We start from the raw sequence: 15,791 nt of genomic DNA, 5'->3' as shown, positions 1-15,791 counted from the left end.
TAAGGTTCCCAAACATACTGACAATCCACAAATTATTTTAAGGGGCCAAGAGAACTAACACAAGAAAATTCAGTTACTCGGTAAAATTACTAGGTACCCAAAGTAAATAATTAAGGGGTCCTAAGTGGAATCACTAGGCATTAAGTCCGGAAGAGAAGAAGACAGGGGATCTGAACCTGGACCACAAATATGACAGGTATCCGATATCGATAGAATCCCAACTACAAAATGTTCTTCACGTCTGAAAATAACTTATGGCCAAGAAAAAAAGTCCAATCCTTGCAGGTGGGTGGCACGAGATCAGGGTGTTTAAGAACACAGGCCTGGGGCTGAACAAAGCTGTTCAAACCCCAGTCTGAACCAAGGCCAAGAGACCTGAAACATGTTAACCCTAAATTGTGTCACCCATAAATCCGAGAGGATACAACACTATGTCAGGATCAATTTGAAGTTCACCTAAGAAGAACATTCCCTAAAGTGCTTGGTGCAATGCCTTCCCATAATCAGCGCTCAATAAATAGTGGCAACCATATTAGTGATGTCAGCTGCTTTTGACCAAACTGGAATGCAGGAATCCAATTCTTAGTCCTCCAGACGTTTCTGTTTAGAAACTACAGTATTTTCCTACTAACTCAGAAAGGGCCTGAAGGTATTTTTATTACCATGGGAGTTTCAGCTGTTACCAGAGTTCATTTGCACAATCTTTACATTCCAGTGTGCTTAGAAGCTTTCTCATGCAGGGATGAAAGCAGCCTTTGTCTCAAGCTTGTAAAAGGCACCATCTTTGTCAGATGAGTTAACTGTTAGGTGAGTGGAGTGTGTTTCTACAGTGGCCTGTCAAGAACCCCCAGGAATGTAGGCACACCCAAATAGGGAGATAAGGTGAGTGTTAGGACAGTGGATCCTGTGTGTTAAGGTAACATGTTTTGCACATTTTGAGCACTGTCTCTATGGCAGTCCCCACTCTTACCTCACAACAACTGGAGGAGAAGAAAAAAAAACCGTAACTGTGTGAAGTGTAACTTTGATTAGCTCTACTTTATAGGAGGAAACTGAAGCTTAAGGAAGTCAAGTGTTTTTCCGGAGTCAGAGAGCTAGTAAATTAGTGGCAGAGCCAAGGTGGTAAGTGAGCCACAATGGCACATGCACTCACCCACTACACACTTCAGCTCCAGCGAAGAGAAAGGTCTGTGGTGAGTTTAGCCCTGCAAGTTTTTTTTAACTGTTTATTTATTCATTTTGAGAGAGACCACTGGAGTGCCTGCATGCCCACGCACATGCGCAGGGGAGGGGCAGAGAGACAGAATCCCAAGCAGGCTCCCTGCTCAGTGGGGAGCCAGATGAGGGGCTCCATCTCACAAACCATGGGATCATGACCTCAGCTGAAATCAAGAGTCATACACTTAACCGACTGAGTCCCCCGGGAGCCCCAAGGCCTGAAAATTTTAGTCTCATTTTCTGATTAGTGACTTCCTGACTTCCCAACCCAGCCTTTGACAAGTATGGTCATTTAAAAGCATCAAGAAAAGAAGACTCATATTAAACGTCTAATTTGGATGCTTCTTTACTCTCCCTCCAGTTGTCCAGGCAGCCATTCTGGGAGGTTTCCAGTGTCCTCATACAACGTAAGGCTGCTTCAGGCAGATGGTGCAAATCCTTGTGTCCTGTTAGAGCCACAGGATGTAAAAGATTTTTCTCCTCTCCATCCTGTCTCTAGAAACAAAGTCACCAGTTTCTCTGAGGTTTTAGGAAAGATGACCATGTAATTTATCCCACAAAACAATTCTGAGAGTGACAAGGGGCACAATCAGTAAATAACGTAGACATAAATAAGCCAGGTCATATGATCATCCTCGTTTTAGGTTCCTAGGTAATCCTGTTTGAAGTTCCCAGTCTGTCAGTGACCTGAATGCAACTTGTACAAGAGTGTCCCTAAGTTAAAACACTCTACTGTGAAGAGAAAACCACTCATCAGCACAGGTAGGAACCAGCAACTGCTCTGCTTGCTGGGTCACATCCACATTTCAGTCTAGCCCCTCAGGGAAAGGAAGTGCTTTGTCCAAAAGGGGGAAGAACGCAGTGAATCACAAGCATCACCACACTAATCACAATGTTCCAGGGATTTGGGGGTGGGGGGACCCCAAAGACACGTGCTTCATTAACATAAGCCAGAGTCTGAAGGGAAAACAGCACGATGATGACCTGAACAAGTTCTTGCTCAGCTCCGCCCAATTAAATGCTTTATCTGCTGTATTTCTAAGGGAAGCTCATATGCCCCCAGCCCTCTCTTACTCATCCTAGAACTTGAGGAAACACTCATTCTGACAGCTTTTCTAATTCAAGCTCCAGGCAGAAGAAGGGGCGTAACTAATAGGGTTAAAAAAAAGGTCTGAATTTTTTGTTCATTAGATCAATCTAAAAGCAAAGCAGTAAAAATTTCCCAGCATTTTTCCAACAAATGTAACAAAATTCAAGGGGATCCAGGACAAAAAAGGCTCTTTCAGATCACCATGACCAACCTCTTCCTTATAAAGGAGGCGCTGAGGACTCCAAGTGAAGAGTTGAGCCCAAAACACACATGCAGGGGATCAGGCCTCATGGCTCTCAGCTTAGACCTATTCCCATGTTACTGGGCTACTTGCTTAAAATACTTTCTCATGTTTTAAGTCTTCAAAGTGGGGAAGGAAGAGGGAGGGAGGGAAGGAGGGGTGGGGTGGAGTGGGGAAGGCGTAGATCCACTCCATCAAGGCTCGATGACAATTTCAATTGGGCAGTATATGGAGATTTGAGGGAGAATGAAGAGACAACAAAAATGCCTCAATCAGAGCCTGGCAAGAGGAAGACAAAAGTCACCTACCTTTGGTCTTGATGGCCGTTTCAATGTTCAGAGCATCACGCTCAGCATCAAAATTGGTGTATGCTTTGACCGACCCGTATGCGCTTGGGGGAGTGGAGTGCTGAGGTTGAAAGACAAACACACTCAAGTCATAAACATTTCAAACCCTCCAGCCGAAACAGTCCTAAAATGGACTTTTTTCCATTGTTTCTTTAAACAATTCAAATCATTCGTAAACTAGGTAACTAGGGAAGTATCGATGTGCCCATCACACAGAGGATAAGAAACTTCATCATTTCTAATGAGAATTTGTCTTGAAAGGCTCAGCTACTTTAGAATACACCATGTGTATTTTCCACTTACCCTATTTCTGGTGCACACTCAAAAGCAGACAACCCAAAATTGGGCCTCCTGGCTCTCAGCTTAGGCCTATTCCCAAGTTACTGGGCGTTTATCTGGTAAGGCTTTGGAAAGCATGAAACTAGGCCGGCAACAATGTGAAACAAGCTGAAAATGTGGTAATGCCTGAATGACAAGTGTGTTTAGCCAAGTTTTTGCTACAGGCATATGAATTTCCACTGGGCCTGTATTACTGGGCTCACAATTCTTTAAAATATAAATGTAAAATGCTGACCTGCTTATTTTAGACTATCAGATAAGCGAGGGAAGCCATGGCACTAAGGTGGTCAGGCCTCATGGCCCACAACCTCTTTCTGCTCACCAAGTTCCTGCTCCTCTCTCTCTCCGTTCCCTCTCCTCTGCTATCTTTAACACTATGCCTTGAACCCTATGTCTACCACTCTTCTTATTTTCTTATCGCCTTTTAAACAATACCCTCTCCCTTTTCTAATGATCTGATGGCCCCGCTCCACCCACCCCACCCCACCACCCCAGACTGAGGGAAGGACAGTAGAGTGCATCTACATCACTTCCTTCCAAAGCGTTAACTTCTCTACTTCCTTGAGAGCTCTTGGAGCTTTCCTCCCTGCTACCTGGTCCCAAAGCAAAGAACAAGCAAAAGAAGACGGACACTGGTTTATGCTGTCAGTGGAACCATCCACCTTCAACATCAAGACTAGTCCATCCCCACCACCTACCCCAAGTACATAATAGCCATCATGATGTGATGACTTTGCCTTGCTTCGATTTCTGGGAAGAGTCCCAGACCGAGGTGCCCTGACTTACCTCTCCACCCACGGGCAACACATTATGAGGCATCCCAGCACCCATTTCACTTGGTTTTATTAGCAGTGAGGTTATACAGGTAAGTAACTATGATACCATCCTCTCAAATATCTCCCAAGGCAAACCAGAAATCTAAGCTCAAGACTGGACAGAGTATTTCAAAATGTACTTGTGATCATCTTGGCCAAATACTGAATCCGTTTAATATTTAAAACTCTGAAACACAATGGATTCTTAAAGTATTTTCCATCTAATTTTCCTCAACACTCCCGTAAGATTATATCAATGGAAATGAAACATACATTCAGGAAAAGGTAAGGACAAAATGCTATTCTGAAGTAATATATTTATTATGGTGGCTACAAAATGTGTTTGGAAATCTAAGAAGAACATCTTAGATTATTAGATTATTATTATTATTATATTATTAAAACATTATTAACAATAAACAATCAATTATTTACATCAATTATTTCCAAAGGCAAGCAGTCTGGTCATTGAGCCATATCATATAAGGCTTTATTTCTCAGGTCCTATGTTGTCTTATTCCAAAAACAACAGTGAGTAGGGAAAAGTTATAAATAATTTATAAATTTTCTGGAAACAAAACTAAATGGATAATTGAACCTATTACCTGTAAAATCCACTTGTTTGAAAATCAAATTATTGAGGAAAAGTGATTTTTTTTCTTCCTTCAAAATATGGGGGAAATTGGCCCCTGGGTGGCTCAGTCAGTTGAGCAGCTGACTTCGGCTCAGGTCATGATCTCTCAGTTTGCGGGTTCGAGGCCTGCATCAGGCTCTGTGCTGACAGCTCAGAGCCTGGAGCCTGCTACGGATTCTGTGTCTCCCTCTCTCTCTGCCCCTCCCCTGCTTGTGCTCTGTCTCTCTCTAAAATAAAAAAACATTAAAATATGGGGGAAATGTAGGACATTTTCTATTGCAGGCCCATCTCTCCACACAGAGAAATGCATCATACTAAAGGCTACACGAGAAGCCAACTTCTGAAATCTGATACTAAAAATAATCTAATGATCAGATCCATTAAGGAATAAATTATTTAGCTCTTGGACTTGTCTGGACCTCAACATGCAGCTTGTAAGTGTTGCCAACAACAGTGTGCACAAGTTCCAAGAGGAAAGGTTAAAAATATACACTATTGGGGCACATGGGTGCTCAGTCAGTTAAGCGTCCAACTCTTGGTTTTGGCTCAGGTCATGATCTCACGATTCGTGGGTTTGAGCCCCAGGCTGGGCTCTGTGCTGACGGCTCAGAGCATGGAGCCTGCTTTGGATTCTGTGTCTCAGTCTCTGCCCCTCCCCTGCTCTCACTCTGTCTCTCTCTCTCTCAAAAATAAATAAACATTAAAAAATTTTTTTTAAAAATAACAAACGTCTAAGTCCTTGTCTAGAACAACTTCCTGTACACTGTAAGAAGTCCAAAACACACAAGGATCATTTTCAAGATGGCTGTAGCTTATGACAGTCATTAATAAAATGCCAGGGCATGACATTAAAAGACATGTATCATCATAACAATTCCTACCATTGTCATGCTAAGTATATAGCAAGGTAAAACTCCAGCCACTCCAATGTCACTAGTGTATGTTCAGTTTTAATGTGATGCCCAAAAAGTTTCCAGTGCCATAACATTTCTATCAAATTGAACTACTAGGAACAGCAAAAGTAACGGGGAAGGAAAGGGGAACAAAGACGGGGAATGACTGTCTATATTTTGTCCTCATTTTCCCTAGATGCACAAGGAAAGAGAGTAGCACAGTTATCCAGAGAGATGTCCAATTTGCAAAAATTACACAAAGTGAAAATGATATACTTACATCACCCTCCAAGCTGAGCTTGCAGAGAATTTCGTGAACAGTAGACATTTTGAAAGAAGCTGGGGAAAAAAAGTACAAGAAAATATTTATGAAGAGGCTTTCCTTTCCCCTGAAGTGCAGTGATTCATTATACTAATCTCTATTTCTTGGACCATTTCATCTGAGGATATTAGAGTAATTTTTGCAAATAGATTCAATTCCTATCTTATGATTGGGCAAATTAAAGCTGGGAGATGGTATGCCTTAGATTTGGGATGGACTACAGAAGTAGCCAGTCTTTCTCCTGTTCTGTGTAAGCAGAACCTGGGGAGACTGATTTGTGAATATAAAAACATAATGCTCCCCAAGGCTAATGCAACCTGTTCAAACAGGATAAAACTGAGTCTTCCACTTCTCATAAAAAGTGATAAGCTTGTCAAACCAGCCACTGCTTCTGTATTTCTCACCAGTAATTTAACCTATTGGAAAGGACCTGAAAACCATGAGTGTGGCCTGAAATCAATAGCATTTGCACACTGGCCCATTCTATCCATACTTATTACTATCCATAATTATTTTCTTAGCTCACTGATGTTTAGAAGATATTAAACTGTTTATGAAAAAGACAATGGACAGATTTTCTAACATTAACTCATTCCATAAAAGACTGATCCTTGTATTTAAGATTCAAAATGGCTGAAATGAAGTCATCTTCCAGTTAATACACTTAATCGGACTGTGACACGATAGCCTGATGAATTGGCTTTCCAGCTTTGCCATCACACAGTTCTCGGAATTGATACACCAACCTCTGCCAATGAAAAGTGCCCAAGTAGCAGGAAATTTATCTCAACTGAGACAAGAGAGGTCATTTAGCACCATCATCCCAAAATAAAGAAAACAGAGCAGAGCTGTATCCTGAAACAGTGGGATCGACAATTGAATTACAGCAACGTTCACTTTGATCTCTCTGTGCTTAATATTCTTTGATCAAGGAAATTATGCCTATGCAAATCCTGCTTTCCATTCTCTTCCAACAGTTAGCATGGTCTAAGTATCTTCATAAAACTGGCTTGGAGGCAGTGTTTGGCACACACATTTGTTAACTCTTCTCAACACTTTGGACGAAAAGCAGGTGCCAGGCTCTGTGTTGGGTGGAGGTGTAAGAAATATAAGAAAAGAGGATTCACCTTTATTTGTGCTTATAGATATATTTTTGCAAGATTTTCATCCTCAGCTCTCTCCTAGACCACCCCTCTGTCTTCAAGAAAACCACCGCTATTCCAAGTACCCCCACTCCCTCAGCCCTCAGACACCCCCACCCGCAAATATGTCCCACCACTGGGATAGAATCCTGACTGTAAAAAGTCTTGCTCTACAAATAAACTGTGGTACCCAGACAATGGAATATTATTCAGAACTGAAAAGAAATGACCTATGAAGCCATGAACACACATGGAGGAATCTTAAATGCATATTACTACGTGAAAGAAGCCAGTCTGAAGGGCTACCTACTACACACATGGTATGATTCCAACTAAAATGACAGTCTGGATAAGGCAAGACAAAGGAGACAGTAAAAGGATCAGTGGTTGCCAGGAATTAGAAAAGAGGGAGGGATGAACAGAGGATTTTTAGGGCCACGAAACTACTGTGTATGATACTGTAATGGTAGCCACTATACATTTGTCAAAACCCATAGAATGTATAGTACCAAGAGTGAACTCTTATGTGAACTATGGGCTTTGAATGACAGTGATATGTCAAGCTAGGTTCATCAGTTGTAACAAATATGCCATGCTGGTATGGGTGGTCATGCATCTCTAACTGCACTGTCCAAAACAGTGGCTACCAGCCACACCCAGCTATCAAGCATTTGAAAACTGTCCAGTCCAAGGTGAGATGTGCTCTAAGTGTAAACTACACCCTGGATTTTGAAGACTTACTATGAGAAAAAGAATATAAAATATCTTTGGTTTTTATATTAATTATATATCGTATTTATGATATGTTAGGTACACTGGGTTCAACCAAATACATGATCTAAATTTAATTTCACCTGTTTCTTTTCCTTTTTTTTTAAACGTGGGTACTAGAAAGTTTACAGTTGCATGTGCAGTTCACATTCTATTTCTGTTGGGCAGCACTGGTCTAAAGGATCCCATGGTGCCATGGTCCAATCCTAGCCCAAAAACGTCTGCAGTAGCCAGGTTACTGGAAAACCAAGTTTGAGATTTCTTGTCAAGACAAACAAGTTTGAGTCTGCCTTGATAGAGCAGGAAATCTCCTACTTCTACTTGTGGAAAGAAACATTCCAGAGGGTATCACCAGTATCCATCCGCCTGAGAATCACCTAAGCAGAATTCCCTAGGACACTAACCACCCAATCCTGACCTTGACTACCACCCCCGAGGCTTAGTCAGAACTGCAATAGGTCTGCAGTAAGGGATGAACTGTTGTCACTCACCTGGAAGAATTCTAGTCCCAACCGTAAACAGCTAAGAAATAAAAACACCAAAACAAAAGCAAAACCCTGAACAGAGGACCGCTAAGTCAGACTTGCAGACAGAATTGTTTCTCCTCACAGAGAAGTGTGGATTAAAGTCCACTTCTTTCTTAAATCAGTTACCTCACATTGGTTCTGATGTTTAGGGAATCTCAACCACAGAGGCACAGCAAGTTTTTATTGCATAGTTCTTCCTCTAAGTTGCCTTTCCGGCCATGAGCACTGGCTTTGCAAACAGCTGCCTAAGCTTGTCCCACGTGGGACCCTCGTTACCGTATAAGTCAAAGACAATCTGATACACACTCTCCATTCCTGTTAATTCTTCTCCAACAGCCACAACACATTGAGGAGAGCCAGAAAATAGGGCTTTTTTTAAGCGCCACAAATCTTCATCTCCATTTTATCGTCCACAGTTGTGCTGTTCTTTCATCAAATCAATCCTACATGCTACTATCAATTAAATTCTTGGGGCGCATGAGTGGCTCAGTCAGTTAAGGGTGCAACTCTGGCACAAGTCATGATCTCACGGTTCCTGAGTTTGAGTCTGGTTTGTGAGTTCGAGCCCATCGGGCTAGCTGCTGTCATCACAGAGCCCACTCCAGATCCTCTGTCCCCCTCTCTCTGCCTCTCCCCGCCTCTGAAAAATAAACATTTTTAAAAAAATAAAATTCTTCTATTTCATCCTATTGAAATAGTTAAAAACCCATCCTTCAATGGTATTCTCTTATTCCAGCTTGGGGCAGCCCTCAAAGACTGGCACAGAAACCCCATTTCGGCACCCTCTATGTACTCCCCAGGAAAAGCGGACTTGAGCCCAATAGTTACTTGCTTCTCCCCAAACACTGTACTCCTTTCATCCACAGCACCCTGATGCCTAGTTCCTCCCCCATATCCTTACCTTTACCTCTTTTTCTAGTTATGGAGACAATACCCATTCCTGAAGTTACCACTACTCTGGCATCTGCTAATGGGGTGGCTGTAGCTGCCATCCCACATGCTCTCTCCCACCTTTCAATGCCAAAAGCACTTTCTGATGCCACCAGACTTCTTTGCTGAGCAAAACGTACTGAGTTCCTGCATGTACCAAGTATTCAAATGGCAAATGCCTAAGTACCATTCAGAGTGGCAGGGAGTATGTTTTACCTCATCTTCCTCATCGAGTCTTGATCCCCCGCAAATTTAAGAGTGCCTTGCACACTCTAGATGCTAAATGAACTTTTAGAAATAAGTTGGTATTTGGCATAGTTAGCATTTATATTTGTATTATTTATAGCCATTCTGCAGAAAAAGCAAAATGATCACAATAACCACAAAACAATATCCATGACATTTGCTATAACTCAATGCAAGTTCTTTTCTATCCAATAAATATTTCCTATTTCGTGCAAGCTTAATAACAAATACATTTTTACCTTACAAATAAAATATGGCCCTTGTTTCTTCATCCAATCCCCTGGCAATGCAAAGCCATTTTGTGAACGACTGACTAGTCACTAGAAGAAACAGTCGGCTCTGCCACTTATAATGCTTGTTAAAACATCAGTTAGCATAGTACGTTTGATTGATGAGAATGTGCCAGTGCAGCGCTACTCTTGAAAGCAGAGAAAGTCTTGGTAGTGCTACTGTAGGTTACAAACACGGGTAACATGCAAATAATCAATAAACCCCTAGCAAGCACACACTTGGTCTGCACTCACTGAGGGCTATGACAGACACACACAAAATGTGAAATGCAGACTCCACCCCCACAGGGCTTTCCAGCTCTCTTCCCTTCCTGCCCCAGTGAGACACCTGAGACATAAGCCCAAGTTACTCAGCTAATGAGAATGGAGGCAGGGCCAGAATCTGGGTCCTCTGACTCTTGGGCCTTCACCTTTGCAACTTCACAACAGTTCTTCATTCCAAAGACTAAGACTCAGGCAGAGAGAAAGATAAAAGCAATAAGAGTGGGATCAGGTAAGAGCTTTCTGGTGAGGTACTGACTAGATGGAGAACAGCATTCACTCGGGAAGGTTCCAACCAGAGAAACATGGGGGAAAGGCTAGGGAGAAGAAATGGAAGAGACGGTCTATCCCTGGGTGGTGGGAGAACCAAGAGGACAGGTTTAAAACATGTCTAATGTGGTATCCTGTGGGAGGCCTAAAATATTGGATTCTGAATGGTGCAAAATTAAGATTGGCTGTGGTAATACTGGAGAGCCAGAAAGCCGAAGTGATTTGTTCACCAATGCTTGCAGTATCTGTTCACCACAACATTTGCTGTGGAGGCTGAATTTTTTGGGGGGGAGGGGGTGGTGCAGGGGGGATGCAGAAGGGGAGGGAGAGGAGAGAGACACACAGACAGACAGACTGTTAAGCCCTGGCGTGGGGCTCAGTCTCACAAACGTGAGATCATGACCTGAGCCGAAATCAAGAGTCAGACTAAGCTTAACCAACTGAGCCACCCAGGTGCCCCTGGAGGCTGAATTTTCTTACTTAAGCTCTGCCTTAGTTTACCTAGTGCTTTGAGAATAAAATGAAGTCTACAAGCCATGAGACAATTCCACTCTCACCTATTCCACATCACGGTGTAAAAATTCTGAAGTGTTTTAAAAGCAGAACAACCACTCGTTGCCTGGCAGATTTCTTACAGAACATGAAAATGGCAGTCTGCATCACTCTTTCCAGCACTTTGACCTCACCCAGATCTCCAACTGGTTTCAACTTGTAAAACAGAAGGGAAAAAAAAGTCAGCAAATACCATCTGTTGGTGAGTTAGGATCTGCACGCACCAGTACCTTCCCTTCCCAGGGAAGGGCTGGCTGACGAGACAAGATCATTAAAATGGCTCTTTATCAGGTAAAGTTTTTTCGTTTAAGAAAATAACTGGAGAGGTACAGAGTGACTTACTGAAAGAGCCACACCTACTTGAAACAAGTCTGAAATAATTCACCACCGGGGTGAGAACACAGACTCACTGTGCCCCTCCCTGCCCCAGCCATAAAGGGAACAGTTTTTTCCTCTGGCCTTGAAAATATTAATGAATGAAGACAGTTAACTGCCTGACTGGAAAAGCTCTTCGAGTACAAAGCCAGACATTAATGAAATCTGTGCAGCTGTCGAAAAACAATCATTTACATTTAACATAAGGACTGTCTTAAAGATACTTAAGGGGGCGCCTGGGTGGCTCAGTCGGTTAAGCCTCCAACTTCCTCCAACTTCGGCTCAGGTCGTGATCTCACAGTTCTTGAGTTGGAGCCCTACACTGGGTTCTCTGGCTGAGCCCACTTCAGATACTCTGTCCCCATCTCTCGCTGCCCCCCTTCTGCTGCTCATGTTCTCTCTCTCAAAACAAGTAAAAAAGATTATTAAAAAAAGATACTTAAGGGTTTGTCCTTTTTTTTAAAAAAACCCTACATTTTAAAAAATATTTTACTGTTTCACTGCAAACATGCAGTAATAAAAATGGTACAAGTGAAACAGGTTTAACTATGCCCATAAAAAGAAAATTAAAACAAAATTTGCAAAAAACAAAAAAAAGTTGAAACAGACAAAGCAAACCCAAGAGTCAACACTACAAATCAAAAACAAGTCCTACTAAAAGGAATTAGGAACCAGCTCCAGAAAACCCAAATACTAATTCACACAAACAAACAAACAAAACCATGTTGCAACAGGGCTGGTCTGCACAACCAAATCTGAAATCTGAGTATAAACCAGCAGTTTCGTGGACACACCCACTTTACAGTTTTTACGTGGCATGTTGATGTGTTGCCACAAAACACAGCCCTAGCAACCATGATGAATCAATCAGGAACTGGATGATACAAATGAGGATTTTTAAAGCAAAAATGTGTGGGGTTGGGAGTGTGGAGGGTTGGGTTTCCCCACCAAAACCTTTCCTGTGCAGAGTTCCAGGTCCACAGGATCAGACTGGGATTTTAAACCAAAAGTGGGGAGGAGGAATGCATGAGTGGGGCTGGGCGTGGAATTCATATTGTACTCCGTCCACTCTTCACCCCACCCCCCCAAAGCATCTCTACTGAAGAGAACATTCCTGAAAACACATACTTTTCTCCTTGGTTTTACGGTCTTGATCAATGCCTGAGTCACAGGGCCAAGTCATTCCGCAGAAATCCTGGAATTCTGCCCAGTGGCCTTGATCTAACTGAGCAGGGTGGACACAATAGCACTTGCTCTGGCTTGCTCGTTTGCTGCCAGACCTGTATCAGGATGTGTCTGTTTGCTACCTACAGACCTACGTGGCAGCCTCCTGTTCTCAGAGATTCTCTGTCAGTCCCCTGACATGGGTTTGGAGTGGGTGGAAAGAAACTGGCAGGAAGAATGAAGTCAGCTGGCATGAAACACTTTCAGGGTTGGGAAATCAAGGCCTGCACATCTACAGTTCAATTTCAATGTTTTATGACCCACTTATTATATTTCTAATGGGGTCCTGTTGCCTACAGGAAAGAGTCTAAACTCAGCATTCAAGATCTTGACTCTGGACTCTACCTACCTTTCCATAAATATCTCCTACACAGCCCCACACGAATGCACGCATACAAATACGTATGTGTGTGTATACACACATACACACACACACACGCACACACCCCTAGCACTGCAGTCACACTGGACTGGTAATCCTTCTCCAAATACACTGAGCACAGTTCTACTACGTTTATGCCCAAGTTCTTCAAGTTCCCTCCTCTGGGAACACCCAATCTTGATCAGCTGACATCCTCATGAGACTTCAGGATACAAAAAATCATGTACTTTTCTCCTGCACCTCTCCCTGCCCTGTGCTCCTGTCTCCTGTCTATGAAGGTGGTCTTCCATTGTATCTGCTCATAGGGTTTGTCACCTTCACTTCTGTTTCCTCACAGGTCTGAGAGCAGTGCCTAGCTAACAGTTGGCGTTCAATCGCACTTATGGATGGTTTACACACACTGGCTCTTTCCAACTTATGTGTCCTATTTCAAGGCACTCTTGCTCAGTCTTCTTTCTCTCCTTCAGACTAAACAACCCAAATGCAGTTCCAGTTCCATATATTCTGAGCTGCATGCTTAAGCGGCCAGCTTCTGTGCAAATCTTCTCAAAGCCTGGCAGAGGGGCGCCTGGGTGGCTCAGTCGGTTGAGTGTCCGACTTCGCCTCAGGTCACGATCTCGCGGTCCGTGAGTTCAAGCCCCGCGTCAGGCTCTGGGCTGATGGCTCAGAGCCTGGAGCCTGTTTCCGATTCTGTGTCTCCCTCTCTCTGCCCCTCCCCCGTTCATGCTCTGTCTCTCTCTCTCTCAAAAATAAATAAACGTTAAAAAAAAAAAAATTAAAAAAAAAAAAAAAAGCCTGGCAGATCACTTCAGGGGCAGCCTCCTTCTCGTCTTGACATACAGCTCCTTCCAACCCGCAGCACCCCACCTCTGTGCTGTTAGGGTCACTTGGGCTCTAGCTCTGTCCCCTTAGACAATGTGGAAATGTAACCTGCATCTCCTACAGCATGGAATGTAAGGAAGGAGGTGGAAACGAGGACCTGCAAGTGGCCTCTGGACTCCCATTTCCTCTGGGTTAAGAGTGTGCACACTGGGTGTGGCCAGGAGACAAAGAGCAAGGACTCTAGATCACAGCCACTCCCTTGAGTCGGAACTTCCCACACCAAAACTGGGATTAGAACTCAGACTACTTGGATGCTACTGACTTCTCTCTCATAAGACTGAGAGCAGAGGACTTAAAGTTTCAGGGTGTACCCCAGAAGGGAGATTCAGAGGTAATCTCAGTGGAGTCACTCAAAACAAGCCTGGGCATCTCCTGACCCCTACTGATGACCTGCTTCCCAACAAAAGAGATGGAGACCGTCTCTGAAAACAGAAGGAAAAGTATACCAGTGAACGGGTGGAAAGAACTTTTTTAACAACTGGAATTTCCTGAGGTAGCCTCTAACTAGAACTGGGTGTGGCACCAGGGAAAATGAGGGAGGTGGAGTCCTATGTGCAAAAAAAGAAAAAAGAGGAGCATTCCATTTCTATTTAATTCTAACAATCAAATCCAGAAGGCAGGTTAAGTCACTATAACTTTAAAGGTCACTGCCACAGGCAAGCTAAATATGATGCTCAGGTTTGTGGAACAGCTGGATTAAAGGAGAAATGAGCTTTCACCAAGTTTGGAAACTAAATATTCATTTGGGAAAATGTAAAGTTCAAAATCCAACTACTATCTATATAATTCACTTATTTTGTCTGTTTTCTTTCACTTCCTGCCAGACTTGAAGTCTTAAGAGCAGAGTTTGTTTTGGTTTTATTTGTTTGGTTTTTGTCTGTTTTGTTCAGTCTTTTATACCCAGTACCTGTACCTGTGAGTAGAACATAATAGATGCATAATAAATGCTGTGGAATGAATGGATGTTCAAAGCAGCCCAGGAGACCCTGGGACTCCTTTTTGTGACCTGCCCACTCTCCATTAACAAAAAATGCCTCTGCAAGCCCACAGCCTGCAAGAGTGTTAGTGCAAGATTCCAGTTCCAACGGTGCAGAAAGAGCCTACAGCCCTCAAAATCAATAACAATTATAGAAGGCTACCTACCTTGCCAAGAAAACTACTTAAATCAGAAATTAGTCAGGAAACTAATGGCCGTGAGAGCCAGCATAATGTCAATCAATACAGTCCTTTAATAGCTGAAAGACACAAAATGTTAAACACTGAGATGCAATCCAAGACCAAGAACCTAATCAAAGCCAGTGAGCAAGCAGTATTTCCTGGGCATTTGCCACAGATAGGCTGTTTGGCTCTGTGGGAAATTACAAAATCCAGGAGGTCTCCAAATCACAAAAATGCACATTGATGGTCACACCCTTTTACTACAGATGTGATGGATACTTTTGGAGAAACCCCTGAAGCATCTAGATAAGAGATGGACTCAGAAGAAAGAGAAGTGCTAAACTGAAATGTGTTAATGTCACAGGCCAGAGGACTCCTCTCCAGAGGTTGCCTCTGTGAACTTGGCCTCATCTGAGATCTTCCCTCACAACGCCTGAATGTTGTAATTATGCGGCTCCTTAATTCCATGGCCTCTAACTTTATAAAGCATAGATGTGTTTAGGTTAAGAAGCTTTTCTTGGTTTTTAAATAATACAACTCCTTTGGGTTGCTGAGGATTTCAGGATCACCAACCACTCTTAACTTCATAAATATTGGTTCAATTTGCTAGTCTCTAGCTGGGTGTAAGTACACTGATGTGGGAAGACAGGACTGGATAAGCCTAATGGCTTCTGCAATATGTCAGAGAAGGGGGGCACTAAGGACACAGGAGGTAGGTGAAAAAAAACAAATTGGGGGATGAGAGGGGGGCAAAGATCTAATTTTCCAATTAAAATAATCAGGGCCAACCTTAAAATTATGGAAAGTTCCAGAATGACATTTCAGTGATTTATTCTTCCTACCCACATACCCTCCTTTATCCTCCCACCTTTCCTCCTCACC

General features: G+C 42.9%; 1 protein-coding gene across 3 annotated transcripts in view; it reads right to left on the bottom strand.

The window, feature by feature from the left end:
* ANXA2 (annexin A2) overlaps positions 1–15,791 on the bottom strand; it is a 43,188-nt gene that overhangs the window by 25,868 nt on the left and 1,529 nt on the right. For 2 of the 3 annotated variants that reach the window (XM_027067389.2, XM_027067390.2), the window contains exons 2-3: positions 5,858–5,916; positions 2,858–2,957 (exon numbers count right to left, since the gene is read on the bottom strand). In XM_027067389.2, the coding sequence (XP_026923190.1) occupies positions 2,858–2,957; positions 5,858–5,905 (148 nt within the window). In that variant the 5' untranslated portion in view covers positions 5,906–5,916. Of the gene's footprint in view, positions 1–2,857; positions 2,958–5,857; positions 5,917–14,894; positions 14,979–15,791 lie in introns of those variants that run through there. The other variant, XM_015070909.3, reaches the window with a different exon arrangement.

The sequence above is a fragment of the Acinonyx jubatus genome, chromosome B3 (assembly GCF_027475565.1).
Source record: "Acinonyx jubatus isolate Ajub_Pintada_27869175 chromosome B3, VMU_Ajub_asm_v1.0, whole genome shotgun sequence".
NCBI classification, from domain to species: domain Eukaryota; kingdom Metazoa; phylum Chordata; class Mammalia; order Carnivora; family Felidae; genus Acinonyx; species Acinonyx jubatus.
Note: the sequence above shows the minus strand (reverse complement) of the source record. Positions and strands in the feature narration are given on the sequence as shown.